The sequence below is a fragment of the Eptatretus burgeri genome, chromosome 14, assembly GCF_056783735.1.
Source record: "Eptatretus burgeri isolate ZD-2024b chromosome 14, Ebu_testis_v1, whole genome shotgun sequence".
Lineage (NCBI taxonomy): Eukaryota > Metazoa > Chordata > Myxini > Myxiniformes > Myxinidae > Eptatretus > Eptatretus burgeri.
Window position 1 is genome coordinate 27,313,207 of NC_140974.1, and position 17,874 is coordinate 27,331,080.

Sequence of the window (17,874 nt, forward strand, 5' to 3'; positions counted from 1 at the left end):
CAAAATCGAATCGGCTTGTTCTTGTCACCTCCCCTACTCGTCCACCAAGTTTTGTCACAACACATCCATAACTTTTTGAAATATCATGCTCTGTACCTTTTTAGCCCCAACTCTCAACAGTGAAGAATCACTTACATAAAAAAATTTAAATTCTAGTATCCGTATTCGGATCTTCACCAAAATCAAATCCCTAATACAAAATCATTTATCACTCGACTCAGATTCTGAAACCGGTCCAGACGGCATCAGCACACGTGTCCTAAAAACCTGCTCTGCTCTTGCTCACCCTTTCTCTGTTCTATTCACACTCTCATTTGCTCAAGGTCATCTGCTTGGAAATCAGCAAACATCACTGCCCTGCATAAAAAGGTGCAAAAACAGATCCCTGCAACTACAAACCAATCAGCTTTCTCCCAATCATCAGCAAGGTTATGGAATCCATCATTGCGTCAGACATTAAATCCTTCCTCTTCTCCAATGGCCTGTTTTCCGATCATCAATTTGGTTTCAGACCAGGTCACTCTACTCTGGATATGCTGCTTCTGCTCTCCCAACAATGGATGGAGGTCCTCAATGCCGGACATGAAATCAGAGCCGTATCCCTAGACATATCGTGTGCTTTTGACACAGTCTGGCACCCTGCCCTGCTCACCAAACTCTTTTCCTATGGTATCCAAGGCAATCTCCACTCATGGCTCGCAGACTTCCTCTCCTGTCGCAGTCAACGTGTGGTCCTAAAGGGAGTTCTTTCTGTCCAGGCTGGAGTTCCTCAAGGCAGTGTTCTGGGCCCTGTTCTTTTTTCTGGTTTTCATCAACGATCTCTCCGACTCTCTGGAAAATCCTCTTTATCTCTTTGCTGATGACTCCATCCTCTGCCGTACCATCTGTCATCCCTCAGACTGGCAAGCAGCAGCTTCTTCGCTCACTGTAGATCTGAGTAAAATCACAAACTCGTCCAACACGTGGAACTTGTCTTTCAATCCGGAGAAATCTCTCACTCTCATTATGTCTCTCCGAAAGGACTGTTTGGATACTTGAGTGCGGAATACGGATCCTTGAGCATTTTGGATCATTGGCATCTCCCACGATGAGGCCAAGTCTTTGGGCCTCTCACTCTCTCACCACAGGCAGATCGGTGGTCTTTCTGTCTTCTGCTGTCTCCTCTCCGGTATTGCCCCCTCCGCTGTGTCTGTGATTTGTCCCCACCATATTTCCGCAGGGCGCTCAAGGTCCGCCAACAACCCCCTTCTGGTAAAACTAACAAAATCACGAATCACTGCTCACCTTCACTCTTTCATTCCTCTTTTTTTTCCCACCTTTGGAATAAACTCCATCACTCTGTTCAATCCCATTCTTCCCTCCAGGCCTTCAAAACGCTGTTCACCACTACCTCTTATCGTCCCCCATCCAAATCCTCGATCTTTTCTACCCCCGTTAATCCACCTCCTTCAAATTCCCTGCTTTCCTTCCTGAAAGTCCCTGTAATGTCCATCTTGTATACTCCTGTGTTCCCCGTGCCATCCTTCTCCCTTCCACAGATCTCCTCATGTCTCTGTTCCCCACTGTTTTGTCCTTCCTACTCCCACGCCTCTTGTCTCATGCCCCCCTTGCTGTGCGTTGTGTGCTAGCTCTCATACGAGCCTCGGCAAGGTATACAAAAAAAAAACAGTTCGTCCTTGTCACACAACTGACCTGTCCACCAAGTTTCGTCCAAATCCGTCCATAAATTTTTCAGATATCCTACTCACAGACAGACAGAGAGATGATGCCTGGTGTTGGCGCAGTGGTTAGGGCAGTGGCTTGGGATCCAAAAGGTCCTGAGTTCAAGCCCCGTTGGGCCACTGAATTAATACACCAGGGAGTTGACTCAGCCTGTCATCCTTCCGAGGTCGGCGAAATGAGTACCAGTATACTGGGCCGGTGTATACCCCGGTTAAAATAGGTGTACCATATCCCTGTGTCGTAAGAGGCGACCAGGTTTGCGTCAGGAAGGGCATCCGGCGTAAAACATGTGCCAAATCACTATGCAGATCATATGGATGATCCGCTGTGGCGACCCCTAACGGGAGCAGCCGAAAGAAGAAGAAGAAGAAGAAGAAGAAGAAGACAGACAGAGAGACCGGCAACCAAACAGACAGACAGGGGTGAAAACATAACCTCCACCCACTTTTGGTGGTGGAGGTAACTATAGCATTTTTGCCTGGGATATGACATTGGTCTTTTTGGCTGTGAGTAGTGCTGAATTTTCAAGTAAAGACTTGGAAAACAGAGATGCTCAGTCAACAGCTAGATTTTTAGGCCAACTTTGCTATGTAGTTGGCTGAGAAGAGATCATAGCTGACAATGAGGCCTAGAAGTTCAAGAAACTAAACTTCTTCCAAATGTAACCATGAAAGTAGATATGTGGATTTACTTAATTATACTTCCGGAGTGGCGGGGTGAGACAGAGATTTGTTTGGATTGAAAAAACGTTTCACTTATTATACCAAGAATCAAATCAATTCCAGATCAGAAGAGTGTGATGTAGCTGCAGTCTGTCAGTGGGATGGGGATACTGTATGACACAATGTGTACTTGCTTGAAAACAGGAAGAGAGGGTTTTTCAGAGTATTAGAGATGTCACTTCTGTCGAGAAAAACAAGACTGGGCCCAACACTGCTTTGGAAAACTTTGACCTTGACGGGATTGGATGGAGTGAGGTGGAGTGGAGAGGATTTCATCGAAAGCAAAGCATAGCATTGACTGCATGAATGGAGGAAGTCAGAAATCCAGGAATGAAGGTGGGCTTCTTTGCAACAGGTAGGAAGCTTGACAAGCAAAGCAGAATGCCACATTGTGTCAGCTGCTCGATATACATCTAAAGAGAAAATCCAAACGACTTGTTTGAGGTTGAGCGCCTCCAACCATTACTGAGAGAGAAACAGCAGCATGTCCAGTGTCCATTCTGATGGTCATCAGGTTATGTGAAAACAGGAAAAAAAGTGATTCCAGCAATGATGATGGATTGCACCATTTTCCTTATAATGTGAAGTTAGCTTACCGGCCTATAGTTGAGAGATTTGCTTTTGCACCCTTCTTGTGAAATGGAGTGATGTTAGCTGTCAATTAAGCAGATGTAAGGCCGACAAAGGAAAAAAAACAGGCTCAAGAGACTAGACAGAGAAGAAGCAAAAGCAGCAGAACACGATTTGAAAAAAAAAACAAAACGGGCACTGATGACATTTGGGTGTATCGCTGATGCTGGTGAGAACTTTCTCTACCTTTTCGGGTGTGAAAGACACAGTCCATTGTGGAGTGAGTACAATGGGGGTAAGACGGGGAGAGAGCGTGGGATGGGTTGGGCATATCAGATTTGAAACCACACACCGAGCTGAGACAGTCTGTCAATTTGGCACTGAATGTAAAAATGAGATAATGCAGGATTTTGTGGATGGGTGAGGATCAAAACAGATTAACATGCAAGACAAAATAATTACCATATTCCATGACCAAATGTATGGCACGGATGGGAATGAAACTGTCGAAAACAATATTAATTTTTCTTAATAAAGTCTCAAGTCTGATAGTTTGTGAAATGGATTGGTCCAAAATGTTGGGTTTTGCATCCCCTCACAAGATTCTTCATGTTTGGGTCATTTCACTCTCCATCCAACACAAACAACCTGCACATTAAAATAACACCACATGCATACGTGCATGTACACATAGATACGTACCCTGTTGTCAGACTCGACCTCAATGTTCCACTTGGGCCTCACAACGTAGTCGCGATTTGAAGGCAGGGGTACTCGGGCACGGGTGCAGAAGCCAGGATCTCCTGGGCGCAATGCCCTGCAAACATGGCAACGTTCTCTTCCTGTCTATGGCACGAGCATCTTTTACTTGGTAAGTCAAAAGCACGGAGGTTGTGAAATGTTAATTTTTTCGGAGAAAAGTTGAATTGTTGTTTTGCCATGTACTTTAAATTCACCAAATAAACATTTCACAAGTTTACTCGGCCCTTTTACATATCCCTGCAAGTCTTCAATCATGATCAAGTTTATAAATCAAAACAAAATACAGATTTTACTAACAAGTACCAACACTGTTTCCAGGTAGAAACATCTCTCGAGCTTTGATCAAATGGCAGATTGAATAAATTGCTAAGACGTCCAGGCACAAGGACTTACTTTTCGTCTCCTATAAGGACCTTATCCAGATCACGATGTGGCGTTTGTCCACCAGAGCTGCAACAGAGAGAGACAGGTAAAGGTGATGTAAAGTAGGGAAGGATTCGGGTACCTTTACGTGAAATGAGACTTCCAAAACACTCGCTGTAGCACCTTCAAGCACAAACACATTCAGCTCACAATTCAAATGAGAATACAAGGCGCGTGCCCACCCCCCCTCCTCCCCCACCAACACCCAAATCCCGTGCATACGGTGGTTACATCGTGCCTGTCGACCCAGGGCAACATGTGCTCAACACACCACAACCGGTGATAATTACAGACTGTATGAAGAACTCCCCCCTCCCTGCCCAAATTAAAAAGTGTGTATGTTAGTGAAAACACCAGACGGTGAGTGATCTACACGACCATTTAGAACGAGCATGGTGAACATGTTTGGAAACGTAACTCCGTCCGTGTGCTCCACTCGCCGATGGAAATGTGATCTGCATGTAAAGCAGTGAAAAGCAAGTGAAACGTGAAATCCGTGTAGTTGACCACCTGATAGAATCTCTTTCTTCCAACCTGGCTCTCCAAATGTCACTTTGGAGCAAGGAAGAAAGCATTTCAGATCCTCAACCATTGGCTAGTCACATGGAGATAAATGATCCGTTAGAAAGAGCACAGAGTGATTTTTATGTTTTATAGAGATTTTACATGGAAATGATGAACAGGGTAAGTAATTCAAATTTTGTACAAATTGCTTTCTCAATTGTCCAGCAGCACTAAATACTGCAAACACCATGATGAAATTACTTCCACAGAGAATAGACAAGGAACACATACAAATGGCAGAAGCAGCGGATGTGAATTCAACTTGGAGTCACAGATTATTATCAATTAGTCATAACAAATTATTCTACAAGTCATTATTATACATACAACTGAAAAGTACACGGGTTTGATGACCGCATGAAAAAGATCAGCGGTGAGGGTGTCCTTGAGGATTTGAGAGTGACAATGTGTCATCGGATACAGATTCCGAAACGACCAGGACAACCAAACGTCGGTTAAAGGTGTTTGGAGAACTCATTCAAACAGAACGAGGCATTATATGTGCAGAGGGAGAATGAGAGCGAGTGTCACATATGAAGTGATGTTGGGATGGTGAAGCATGAGTATTATATGCAGATGAAAAATTTGTGTTTAGTGAGTGTTACGTGAGAAGGGTTAAGCAGTGATGTCGTTAGGGTCTGTGGTGCTCGAGGCGAATGGTTAATAATATCGCCCCACAGGCACTGGCATAGTCAGGAATTTATATTGGGGGGGGGGGGGCAGAGGAAATGGCTCTCAGCTTCCCCAGAGGGCTCAGCAGCAGAGCCCTGGAAGCTGTTCAAAATGAGAATAGATTTAGATTTAGTCATGATCTCCTGAGTTAATTAGACCAATTAACTACAAATAATCCAGAAGAATTCCCATGTATATAAACGTGCACCATGTTTAGGTGAATAGAGCAGTTTAATAGGTCCATCCATCCATGAAAAAACAAAAACAATGATAACGTTGTAACAAAGGATTTATTAATACTATATTTTTTTGTATACCATGCCGAGTAGGGTGTTTCATATTGCAACTTTTTTGCGCTAGTCAAGTTGGCTACCGGTTGTAGCTTTCCAATATGGATAAAAACCCCACTCGCAGATTTTTAGAATTTTCCTCCCAAAAATGGCCGCCGGTGGCCATTTTTTCCAAAATGGCGGCCTTTTTCGCGTTTTGACACAAATCGACTCCTACACCTGCTAAAATACGTTAATGTTACTTGATATGTGTATGTTTGTAGATGATTATGATTGCTATGTCTGCGAGCAGTCAGGGACTAGACATTAGGCATCCAATATGGCGGAAAAAATCCAAAATGGCGTCCAAGATGGCCGATTTTTGGCCACTGGAAAGTTGTTCCCTCCGATGTGGGTTCTAATATGTCTAGTTATAGGTTTTTGGGTGTGCTGAATTGGTTTTTATGCTCTAAAATGGAGTATATCTGTCACAGAGACGTCTGCGGGGGTCATGCTCTCACGTGAAGAAGTAGTTCTTGCAAGTCCGAAGAAGAATTTTGAATATTCTTGCCCTCATTGATATCAGAAAATAACAATTAAATATTCGAAGGTCAAACATGTATTTATTTAACATGTACAGTATATACACGAATTACGAGTATACGAATGCCATAATGAATGTTCTAATATGAATTCATGTATGCGTGCCTATCAGCCTCGATAATCAATAATATTGGCCATGGCATGGCATACATGGCTGTAGCGACATTTCAAATTAAAATTTCCATAGTTCAAAAACATCAATGTTCACACTTCGCTTCATATAGTTATCTTCATTTTCGCGTATATATGAAGGAGTGATCGACACCTATGGTATTTGACACCGCAATAGGTAATTTTCGCTCTTGCCGATTCCAACGTGCCCACAGATGAGTGAGAAACGATGGCAAAACTGTTGCATCAGACACCTAGACTACCTCATGATCAACTCAGCTCAGGAAAGCCAAAATTTCCGGCCGTGGATGAGAATGAGAGTAGTGACCTGTGTCTCAGCAGTTTCATAGATGACGACTCATGGCGGTTATTCAATCTTCTTGAACTATATGATGTACTAGATGTAGAATGGATGTGTGAGCCTGCAAGCACATGGCCAGAAAGTGATGGTTACCAAAAATTCGCAAACTATGTGCACAATGTTCACGTAGTTAACGACCTTGCGGAGCGTGGAATTAAGTTTATTTCGGATTTTATAGAAAAAAACGAGGGATGAACAGCAAAGGCAAGCTTTGCTTCAAGTGGTTGAGTGGCAAAGGCAGAATTATTCTGGATACACGAAATCCACTCTTCAGAAAATGTAGATAACTATATGAAGCGAAGTGTGAACATTGATGTTTTTGAGCTCTGGAAATTTTAATTTGAAATGTCGCTACAGCCATGTATGCCATGCCATGGCCAATATTATTGATTATCGAGGCTGATAGGCACGCATACATGAATTCATATTAGAACATTCATTATGGCATTCGTATACTCGTAATTCGTGTATATACTGTACATGTTAAATAAATACATGTTTGACCTTCGAATATTTAATTGTTATTTTCTGATATCAATGAGGGTGAGAATATTCAAAATTCTTCTTCGGACTTGCAAGAACAACTTAACGCGAGAGCATGACCCCCGTAGACGTCTCTGTGACAGATATACTGCATTTTAGAGCATAAAAACGAATTCAGCACACCCAAAAACCTATAACTAGACATATTAGAACCCACATCGGAGGGAACAACTTTCCAGTGGCCAAAAATCGGCCATCTTGGACGCCATTTTGGATTTTTTCCGCCATATTGGATGCCTAATGTCTAGTCCCCGACTGCTAGCAGACATAGCAATCATAATCATCTACAAATACACATATCAAGTAACATTAACGTATTTTAGCAGGTGTAGGAGTCGATTTGTGTCAAAACGCGAAAAAGGCCGCCATTTTGGAAAAAATGGCCGCCGGCGGCCATTTTTGGGAGGAAAATTCTAAAAATCGGCGAGTGGGGTTTTTATCCATATTGGAAAGCTACGACGGGTAGCCAACTTGACTAGCGCAAAAAAGTTGCAATATGAAACACCCTAATGCCGAGGCTCGTGTAAAAGGTAACACACAGAAACGTATAACAAGGCAGCAGACAAGAGGGGTGGGAGAGGGAAGCACAAAATAGTGGGGAACAAAGACAATAGGAGATCTGTGGAAGGAAGAGGGATGGGGTGGGGTACACGGGGTAAACAAGATGGTACTACAGGGACTTTCAGGAAGGAAAACAGGGAATTTGAAGGAGGTGGGTTAGGGGTGGATGTATGGGATATGAAAAGATTGTGGTTTTGGATGGGGGAAGATATGAGATGGTGGTGAACAGCTGTTTTGAAGACCTGGAGGGAGGAGTGGGATTGAAGAATGTGTGGTAGTTTGTTCCAGAGGCAGGAAAAAAAGAGGAATGAATGAGTGAAAGTGAGCAGTGATTCTTGATTTTGGCAGTTTCACCAGAAGGGGGTGTTTGGTGGACCTTGAGTGCCCTGCGAAAATATGGTGGGGGGGACAGATCACAAATAGAGCAGTGTGGGGGGTGGAAGGCTGGAGAGGAGACAGGAGAGAAGACAGAAAGATCACCAACCTGCCTATGGTGAGAGAGTGAGAGACCCGAAGACTCAGCTTCATCGTGGGAGATACCAATGATCCTGAAAGCCTTGGTTTCCACAGCATGAGGTTGAGCAAGGTGTGAGGCAGGTTCATCACCCCAGAGAGGAGAGCAGTACTCCATCAGACTGCGGATGAAAGCTATGTAAGTGATTAGAAGCTCAGGTATGCCAAGGGAGGACTTTGCATGAAGTAGGATGCCCAGTCGGTGACTGACTTTGCAGGCCAGCAAGGAGATGTGGCTTTCCCAGGAAAGATCGTGACAGATAGTGAAGCAATAATAGCAGTACTATTTGGCAATAATAATAATAACAAACGTTATCATCACCACCCTGGTCCAAACAGATCTGGGCTTGGTGAAAAGCAAGATAATGCTGAAGCAGTACAGCAGGCAGGTATGCTACAAGGCCGTTAACAACTACATCAAACATGCATGCAGCATGGTGTGGTACTTCTATGACCTGGAGGCTAGAGCTGATGAGACAGGGCAGTGGAGGAAGGCAAGGTGAGATGATCTCCAAAGAAAGTGCAAGGGGCTTTCCAAAGTGGAGTGATACACCAAACTGATCGCCATGAGTTTCTACATTGATTAGACCAATGAAAATTGGGTCCATGGGACCAACAGGCCCACTAGTCACTAGTACAGCATGTACAAATCACCCTCTTTGCTTTCAATGTGGCAAAATCATTCAAAATCTCATCAAAGTTAATTTTATGGGCAATACCACTTTCTCAGGACAAGATTGCCAAGTTGCTGAGCCTGTTAGGGGGATGGCACACACACATTGATGAATCGCGCTGCCTGTGAAACACCGGGATAAAAGTTTTTAGCTGGGTCGGGATTTGAACGAAGGTTAGCAGCTTGGAGGGGATTTTGCTACACCTTGCGGGTATCCTTCCAATCCAACACACTCGCTGAAGCCTCTCATCCCTTGGAACGCCAGAGCCTTCTTCACCCCCCCCCCCCCCCAACATGCCTGTCCATGTCAAACATCATACATCATGGCATTTCCATGTGTACATGAGGGCTGGGCTTAAGGAAAGAGAGAGACAGAGACAGAGACAGAGACAGAGACAGAGACAGAGACAGAGACAGAGAGAGAGAGAGAGAGAGAGAGAGAGAGAGAGAGAGAGAGAGAGAGAGAGAGTACAATTATCCTCGGATGAACGCACACATTATAAAGAGGGTGAAATGATAGGAAAGTAGATTCCAATCGAAGATGTTGGAAGGAATTAAAGAACTAACTTGACACGTGATCCTTTCTGGCCGTTGCCGATTGGTCCCGTACGGCGCGTGGCATGACTGAATTTGATTGACACGCAATTATGAAATAAACGTCCGATAGTTATAACCCCACCACCGCACAAATCCTTTGGGCTTATGGGTGATCTCCATATTACAGAATGCATATTAAACCTCATTATACAAGATAAGAGATCTACGCAGTTTGTAAACATCAACATGACCAGTAGGGTGGTCCAGAAAAAATAATGAACACATTTCCTCTCTCCACAAGGCAGTTTTTATGCCTTCATATATAACGAAAGAGCACACAAATTTTTTTCTTCAAGAAAACAATATTTAAGGGTCACCCCCATTTTATTCCGAAATCAGGGGTCCCACATATGATATGATACAAATGTTTGTAACATAAGAATTTATGATTGTACTGCTGCCTTAGTTGGAGTTGGGATCATCTTATGGTGGTTTGATACCAGTCTAAGCAGGAATTGTCCTCATCCTTGGTTAATGTTTCATTATATTTTTGAATTAGGCTGATGCCCCGTTCCACAGTGTCATTTACTACTTTGAGCTGAAAGGACCAAGCCCGTAGGTCATTGTACAATGGATCATCTGTCCACTGACCAGGAGGTTTCTTCAAGAATGTTTGAGAGGTTGCTATTCCACCTTCTATCAAAACATCAAAGAAGGAACTGGTCCTTTTTGTCACAAGGTCCTCCAACTTGAAGTGTTCCCCTTTATCCTTGATCTGTAGCCGCCGAGGACAGTCAGGTAACTGTGGACACTGTAGGTTCTGGACCATCTTTTCCTTTGTTCGGGTTAGTTTTCCTAACAGTGCGATTCAAAGAGTTCCCTGTGATCATGAGGCAAAACGTGTAACTATTTGGCAACCATATATACATATATAATGTATATATTGTTGTGGTTGAGGAAATTCGCAAACCACCATTCAGGTCCCGTAGGTGAGATATCTCTGCAAGTACATGTGTAGTTAGCCCCAAACCCGTTGTTTAGAGGGAATAAATGTGATTCATTCGGGCTGCGACCCTTTAAGATAGCCGTTTTTCTGTTCTATCTTTATTTTGAACCAACCACGTCTCAACCACCATCACACAACAACCACCAACCGCAACGCCGCTTCACAACAACAACAACGCCAACAGCCACGACCTTTACCTTCACAACTCGCTCTCGCAATCATCGCATTACCACCATTCCAAGCGTCACCGTGGCCAGGGACCGCCACTTTAGACCCTCCACCACCTTCACCTCTCCTTCTGCGGCCATTCCCGCGCCGCTTGTGAACGCCGAGCGTCAGGCTGTCCTGGCCTCATGCGGGACGCGCGCTGAGCCGCGGGTGCAAAAAGCAGCCTTTCCGAGGAGAGGTCGGATCAGGAATGATACACGCCCACTTCCGATCCGTCCAATCATTAAGCGCGGGGCGATTTGGCCCCGCCTCCAGGCGCGTCGGAGTAGAATCGATATATGCAAATTCGAGGATCAGGGGAGGTTCACGCCCACTTTTCCTCCGTCCAATGGGCGAGCGTGGCTCCGCCCCCGAGCTCATCCTGATCCGGAAATTTGCATATGGGTTCTCCTGCCGTACTACAAAGCGCCGAGCACGGGGCAAAGTCAGTTCAGTTTTGGGTCGGAAGCAGTTGGAGCAGTCGGAGTTTTGGGCTCGGGCGAGTTGGAGAGGTGTGGCGGCGGCGGAGTGTGGCAGCAGCAGTCAAGACGGGTCTGGAGGAGAGTCGGTCTGACGGGGTTCGGAGTCTGTCGGGGAGCTGCAGAGAGGGGAAGCCGGGAACGCGGTCGAGGTCGCAGTGGAGTCGCTCGTCGAGGGACCCAAGCAAGCCAGCTATCCTCTTTCCCCAGAGCATCAACAACCCCCCCTGTGTCCCCCCGCGCTGAGATAGTGCGAAAAGGGGGCCCCGTTCCCACCCCATTCCAAGCAGTGCCAACGAAACCCGCGGAGGAGCGCGGAGTCGGGGCACCGCCGCGACATTTTGCGGATCATCACAAGACGGGTAGGCTCCACGCGGTCTCGGCCCACAGGCCCGTCTGCCCCCTTGTATTTGAGAGTGGCCCTTTTCTTTTGCGTTTGAGTATATGTGTTGTCGGCGCCGTCTGTAAAGTAAAACTGTGTAAGTGTTGCCGTGTGCTCGCATAGTCGGTAGTAGATCTGCATTGTGTTCCTTTTGTTACATTTGCTTTTGGTGCATAATTGTTGTAATTGTATATGTGTGCTTTCCGTTTGCCACGGAATAAATGTGCCTTATGTTGAACTGTTTTTCCCGTTTCGCTTCATCTTTTCTTGAATTGAATCTCCATCTTACTTCACGTAAAGGGTTGGTAGTGGGCTAAATACGCCCGATAATTAATCGGAACTGTCGAGGTTGACGATAACACCGCTCGGTTATCCCGATAGTACGGAACGGGTCGCTTAAAGTGGCCCGTGTCCGAAGTCGACCTGCAGTGAGGTGCGATCGCCTGGTCTACCCTCCGTGTGGGTACTTAGGTAGGTCGAATTTGGCGAACAACCCTATCCCACGCGGGGGGCCGATTGGCACGATCGTGGTGAGGCCGAAAGGCCCACCCGTGACTAGTTCCCGGCGTTAGTCCGAGAGGGTCACGACGGAATTGTCCGTCCGGTGGGCGACGTGCCGCGATTCGAGTTACGTGGCCGCTCGCACGCCGGCGGGCGCGAATTCGCAACAATATATTATAGGGACATGCTTGGGGTGACCTCTAAATATCCACAAAACGAGCTCAAATTCCACACATGTGTAAGTTAACCCTAGTGGACAAAAATAAGGTATGTGGAGAAATAATTTGACCAACATCATTTTTTACTGTAACAGTTTGGACCACCCTAATGGCCACACATTGATATGGAGTTTAAAATGTAAAATGTGGTTATGAAAGTCGATTCTCGTGCTCTCACGAGTACGTTGTCTCACATATCTTGAGCTTTTGATACAGTATGGCATCCAGCCTTGCTTTCCAAACTGCCTGCCCAGGGAATCCAAGGCAAAACTCCACTCTTGGATAACTGACTTCCTCCACTCTTGTCAATGTGTGGCTCTCAACGGAACTCTTTCTTCTCCTCTGCCTGTCAAGGCTGGAGTACCCCAAGGCAGTGTCCTCGAACCCATCTTGTTCCTAATATTCATCAATCATCTCACTGACTGTAAAATCCTCTGTATCTATTTGCTGACGATTCCACCCTCTTTCATGACATTCCTCATCCTTCAGATAGACATGCTGCAGACTCTTCCCTCTCTTCAGACATTGACAAAATCACAAACTGATAGAACATTTTGGATATGTCTTTCAATCCTGAGAAATTCCACACACTCACTCTCTCCGAAAGGACCATACCACAAACCCTCTCAACTACTTTCTCAACAACTTTCTTGAAGAGGTTCTGTTACTCAAACTCTTGGGTCTCACTCTCAGCCAAGATCTTTCTTGGGTAACCACATTTCAAAGTTGGCCTCCAAAGCCAGATGCAGACTGGGTATCCTCCATCATGCAAAGTCCTTCCTTGGCACAATTGAGCTCCTATCCACCTATTCGGCTTGATGGAGTACTACTCTCCCCTCTGGACTGGCAACCCAGCCTCGCATCTTGCTCAGCTTTACGCCGTGGAAACCAAGACTTTCAAGATCATTGGAATCTCTTGCGATGAATCCAAGTCTATGTGCCGATCACTTCACCATCGCCGACAGGCTGGTGGTCTCAATATTTTCTTCCGCCTCATTTCTGGTCTTGTACCCTCTGCTCTTTCCGTGCCTTACCCCCCCCCCCTGTCTGTTATCTGCGAGACATGTACAACAACCCCCTCCAAGTGAAATTTCCTAAATTCAGAACCACTGCTCACCTCCACTCATTTATTCCTCTTTTTACCCACCTCTGGACTACAACTACTTTATGCCCAGAGACGGCCTTGGTACACCTTCCACACTCTCTTCAATCTCATTCCTCTCGCCATGCCTTCAAGACAGCTGTTCACCACCATGTCAAGTCATTCCTCATCCAAAACCATGAACATTCCAACACCTGTTAAACCACCCCCACCCTCCCAAAATTTTACTTATGTATCCATCTTGTCCAGCCCTTGTGTTCTTCCTGACCCTTGATCGTTACTTGCATTGTTTGTTTGTCCATCCCCGTCTACTTTCTCCCTCCGCCTCGCTGTTGGCTTTTCCCCTTTCTCCCATTGTTCCCTTTGTTATGCTGTGTCCTGATCTGTTCTGTGTCTTTGTTCTTCCATGAGCCTTGACCATGTATATATAAAAAAAAGTCTAAGATGTGATTGCAGCTGATTTATGGAGGAATTATTAATTTGTTTAGGATGCCGGTGATAACTCACTTGCCACAGTTACACACTAACTTTCTTGTTCATTGATCAGCCGGATCAGTGTGATCAAAACCTCACTGGTTCGCAGAGTTCCACTGGTCTATAAAGGCAACACATTTTGATGAGACCAGTCATCATTATTCAACAGCCTCATCATGGTAGATGCAAGAAATATTTAAATAAACAAAATGCTTATTATCTGTCGATTAATTGAATAATTTTCAAAGAAATAAATTACATTTCCTTTGTTGCTTATATACCATTAAATTTATGGGGTAAGGGGCAGTAGCTATTTATAAGGCGAGAGTACGGTTCGTGTTGTTTATAGGACTTTTGAACCACGTATTTACGACATGTGTTGGGGTTAATAATTATTCGTTGTCTGGCATACGGCTTGCCGGGGGATGAGCCGTGTCTATTTTAGATTAGTTAGTTTCCACTGGCCAACCAGATAAGCCACTTGGGACCTTCATTGTCTGTCAGTGTTTTTTTAATATTGAACACTACCTACTCTTCCTGAAATACATCATGGGATCTTTAACGTCCACCAACGAATGGTTGGAGATAAGACACAGCTTAACATCCACATGAGGGACGGTGCACTTTGTGATGCAAAGCCCAACCCATGAAGCACCAATCTGACAGGGTCATAAGTCGAACCAAGACGAGAAAGTTCAAAGGTAATTGCACCAACCCACACCATCCTGTCAGACCTTTGCTAATCTTGTTGAAGTAACACTTGAAAGAATCATGAATTTGAAAGCTTACAGTCATAAAAAACTTACAAATAAGTTGAATAAAGCAACAGGTATTCAAAACCTGTTTGGAAACATGCCAAATAAAGCTCTCTGAGAATGATGTATGATGAGAGGCATCCCTCAAATATACAATTCTCTGACAGCAAGAGTGAGCTCTCAGCATTTCATGAAAATAAACTGATCAGAGAAGATAAAGGTAATACAAATAATGTTATGGGAACAGTGTTCAGGGATAAAGGGTGTAATATAGATTCGATATTCCCATAATGCATGTAAGCATAAGTGTGTGTTTTGCTATGTAAACAGAGACCAAGTTGTGTATGTTAGAGAGGGTTAACAGTCTTCCCTTCATTACGTATGAATCTAATCTCAAATTAATTCTCCAACCGTGATGTTATTTGTCTCGGTGTTTTTCCTTTTAATCCACTTGCCTTCCACGAGAACAGGGACAAAACCCATGAAAGAACAAAGCTGTGCACAACCAAGCCATCCGGTTCAAACCAACCGGAGTAAGTCCGGAAACCAGTTTTGACTGGTATGAGTCTGGATGAAAGGTCTCAAGGTCACGGGTAACCACAGCGATGTCACTCGAAGGCCGAATGACTTGGCAACACGATGCATCGCGTGGACACATGGGTGGGGAGTATATAAAAAGGCGAAGTTGAGTTGGCGGAGTGAGTTATGGTACCATGGAAAAGCTCATCTCAACTGTCCCGGTGATCCAAAGGATTATCCACATAGTTTCCTGCAACACCATCATCCTCCCACCAGGACTGTCAGCCAAATGAACTCGATGCAAGCATTAGTGATGTGGAGACCGAGTGGTTGTTGGCGCGGATGCTTGTGGTGAAGCTCCATTGGCGGTCGGTGAGTAAGCTGTTGGCGGTATCGGCACGATCGCAGTCCAGCAAAGCTGCGGAGCAACTTGTAGAGGCGGGATCCAGCCAGCGAAAGCAGTAAACACAGACTATACATCTCACTGGCCCCAAGACTCGCGCCAACCATCAACTGCTACTCACCGCTCACCTCACGCAGACATCGCACAGGGAAAGGTTTTCCCGATCATCTTGTGAATTCTTTCATCTTAATCATTGTGTGGCTGAGTTAAGTTTGCGTGCTTAAGCTGTTTCTGGATTTTGAGGGCACATGGAGTATAAATAGTGCTGTATAATAGGTGCCTTTTTTTCCCTTTTTTTTTCTCTCTCTCTTTCTCTCTTTCTCTCTTTCTCTCTCTCTCCATCATTCAGTTATTGCCATGCAATAAACCCTCGCATCATCTCAGTGGATTGTGGTTTCATTGCTTTGGGCTTCACATCCCCACCACATAGTAATTTTGAATGCTGAGAGTAATTAATGAGAAGCACCTCATTAAAATATTTTGCATCATGGTGCATGATTCTCCGAGGATGCGCTCAGCCCAATATCTACACCACAAGGAATCACATCAGAGGCTGCAGAACTCGTTAGAGATCCTGTACGCTGTCCCGAAGCAAATATTAATATGGCTTTCCCGGCAAACAGTGTAGACCTCTATCGACCTTCTGCCGCTAAATTGGTGACTGTCCGGATGGACAAGTTTTGTCCTTGTGTCCACCCTGGTCCACCGCAACAACACTGTTGACATTTCAGATTGTTTCGTTGTAACTCAGCTCTCGATGTTCCAGCTTGAATTAACTTCACAAAAGCAACACCATTGTATTCATTACGTTACTACTTTAACAAACGAAGGTTGTTACATGATCACAGGTCGAGAGCAGGGTGATGCGAGTGAAACTTTGCTCATTTTGGAGTTGTGTCGAAAGCTAATGTACACAAGATGCACTCATTGCCTGTTCACAGAATGTTGCATGTGCGATGTATATGCTTCACTAGTAATAGCAGGTGTTTCTGCAGACATGAACACCATTCAATTTACCTTATGGGAATCAAACTGATAAATACATTGCGAAAAAGGAAATACCAGTGGGTGAAAATAATGGGATATCCTAATACCATTGCAACTGAGAGGAGATGAAAGTGAACCCCCATTGGAGCTTTTGATACAAATGTGATGTGTGTCACATCTATCCCGACATCTGAGCAGACCAAGGCTTGAGGTACGTGAAGAATGTGATGTCACCTGAGATCTGGTCTGCTCTCTTCTGCTTGTCACAAGATCAGTGGAAAAGCTTATGTTTAATAACACACACACACACACACACACACACACACACACACACACACACACACACACACGATACTTTATGTTGGCTTGAGATTTCAGACCCCCCGAGGCTTTCAAAGAATGCAACAATGTAATAAATAAATTAGCCTGCATCATAATGATTATGGATTTGCTAGAAGTCTTTCATCTCAAAAATCCATCAACAAACCAAACCAAGTGCATACACATGTCACTCCTCACATGCCCCCTTCACAGCATCACTTGTAAACAGGCTTCAAATAAATGTTTTGACCGATTCTGTATTTCGAGAAAGCCTCACCTGAGCCTTCGACGACTCGGCACCTGCTCAAAGTCCCTCTGCTCACGCTCCTCACGGGACAGGCCCTTGAAATTTGATGAAAGGCCAAAAATTGGCCGTGACCACTCGTCTAAATGAAGCAAAAGATGCAATTTATTTGGCTTCCATAAATCATAATGAGAACCCCAAAAAATAGAACGATGCAAATGTGTCAATGGATAGGCCTCCAACTGCATCAGATGTCAACCCACTGTTATGTTTGATCTTTATTAAAGATCATGTGAAAAACAGAGGGGGGGGGAGGAGAGAGAGAGAGAGAGAGAGAGAGAGAGAGAGAGAGAGAGAGAGAGAGAGAGAGAGAGACAGAGACAGAGACAGAGACAGAGACAGAGACAGAGACAGAGACAGAGACAGAGACAGAGACAGAGACAGAGACAGAGACAGACAGAGACAGACAGAGACAGACAGAGACAGACAGAGACAGACAGAGACAGACAGAGACAGACAGAGACAGACAGAGACAGACAGAGACAGACAGAGACAGACAGAGACAGACAGAGACAGACAGAGACAGACAGAGACAGACAGAGACAGACAGAGACAGACAGAGACAGACAGAGACAGACAGAGACAGACAGAGACAGGGAGAAGAGAGAGA

The 17,874-nt window shown here is 44.8% G+C and overlaps 2 protein-coding genes across 7 annotated transcripts in view; one reads left to right on the forward strand and one right to left on the reverse strand.

Annotated features, from left to right (window-relative positions):
• The window catches only part of LOC147012852 (uncharacterized), an 86,990-nt gene that overhangs the window by 54,745 nt on the left and 14,371 nt on the right, over window positions 1–17,874 (forward strand). Inside the window, exon 5 of one of the 2 annotated variants that reach the window (XM_085854152.1) lies at window positions 15,201–16,177. The exons of the other annotated variant lie outside the window; for it this stretch is intronic. Coding sequence (XP_085710278.1) covers window positions 15,201–15,215 — 15 coding nt within the window. The 3' untranslated portion in view covers window positions 15,216–16,177. Of the gene's footprint in view, window positions 1–15,200; window positions 16,178–17,874 lie in introns of those variants that run through there. 2 annotated transcript variants of the gene reach the window in all.
• IWS1 (interacts with SUPT6H, CTD assembly factor 1) overlaps window positions 1–17,874 on the reverse strand; it is a 76,418-nt gene that overhangs the window by 2,288 nt on the left and 56,256 nt on the right. For 3 of the 5 annotated variants that reach the window (XM_085854142.1, XM_085854141.1, XM_085854144.1), the window contains exons 12-15: window positions 17,238–17,346; window positions 4,710–4,751; window positions 4,170–4,226; window positions 3,717–3,831 (exon numbers count right to left, since the gene is read on the reverse strand). In XM_085854142.1, coding sequence (XP_085710268.1) covers window positions 3,717–3,831; window positions 4,170–4,226; window positions 4,710–4,751; window positions 17,238–17,346 — 323 coding nt within the window. The remainder of the gene's footprint in view (window positions 1–3,716; window positions 3,832–4,169; window positions 4,227–4,709; window positions 4,752–17,237; window positions 17,347–17,874) is intronic. The other 2 variants (XM_085854145.1, XM_085854143.1) reach the window with 1 other exon arrangement.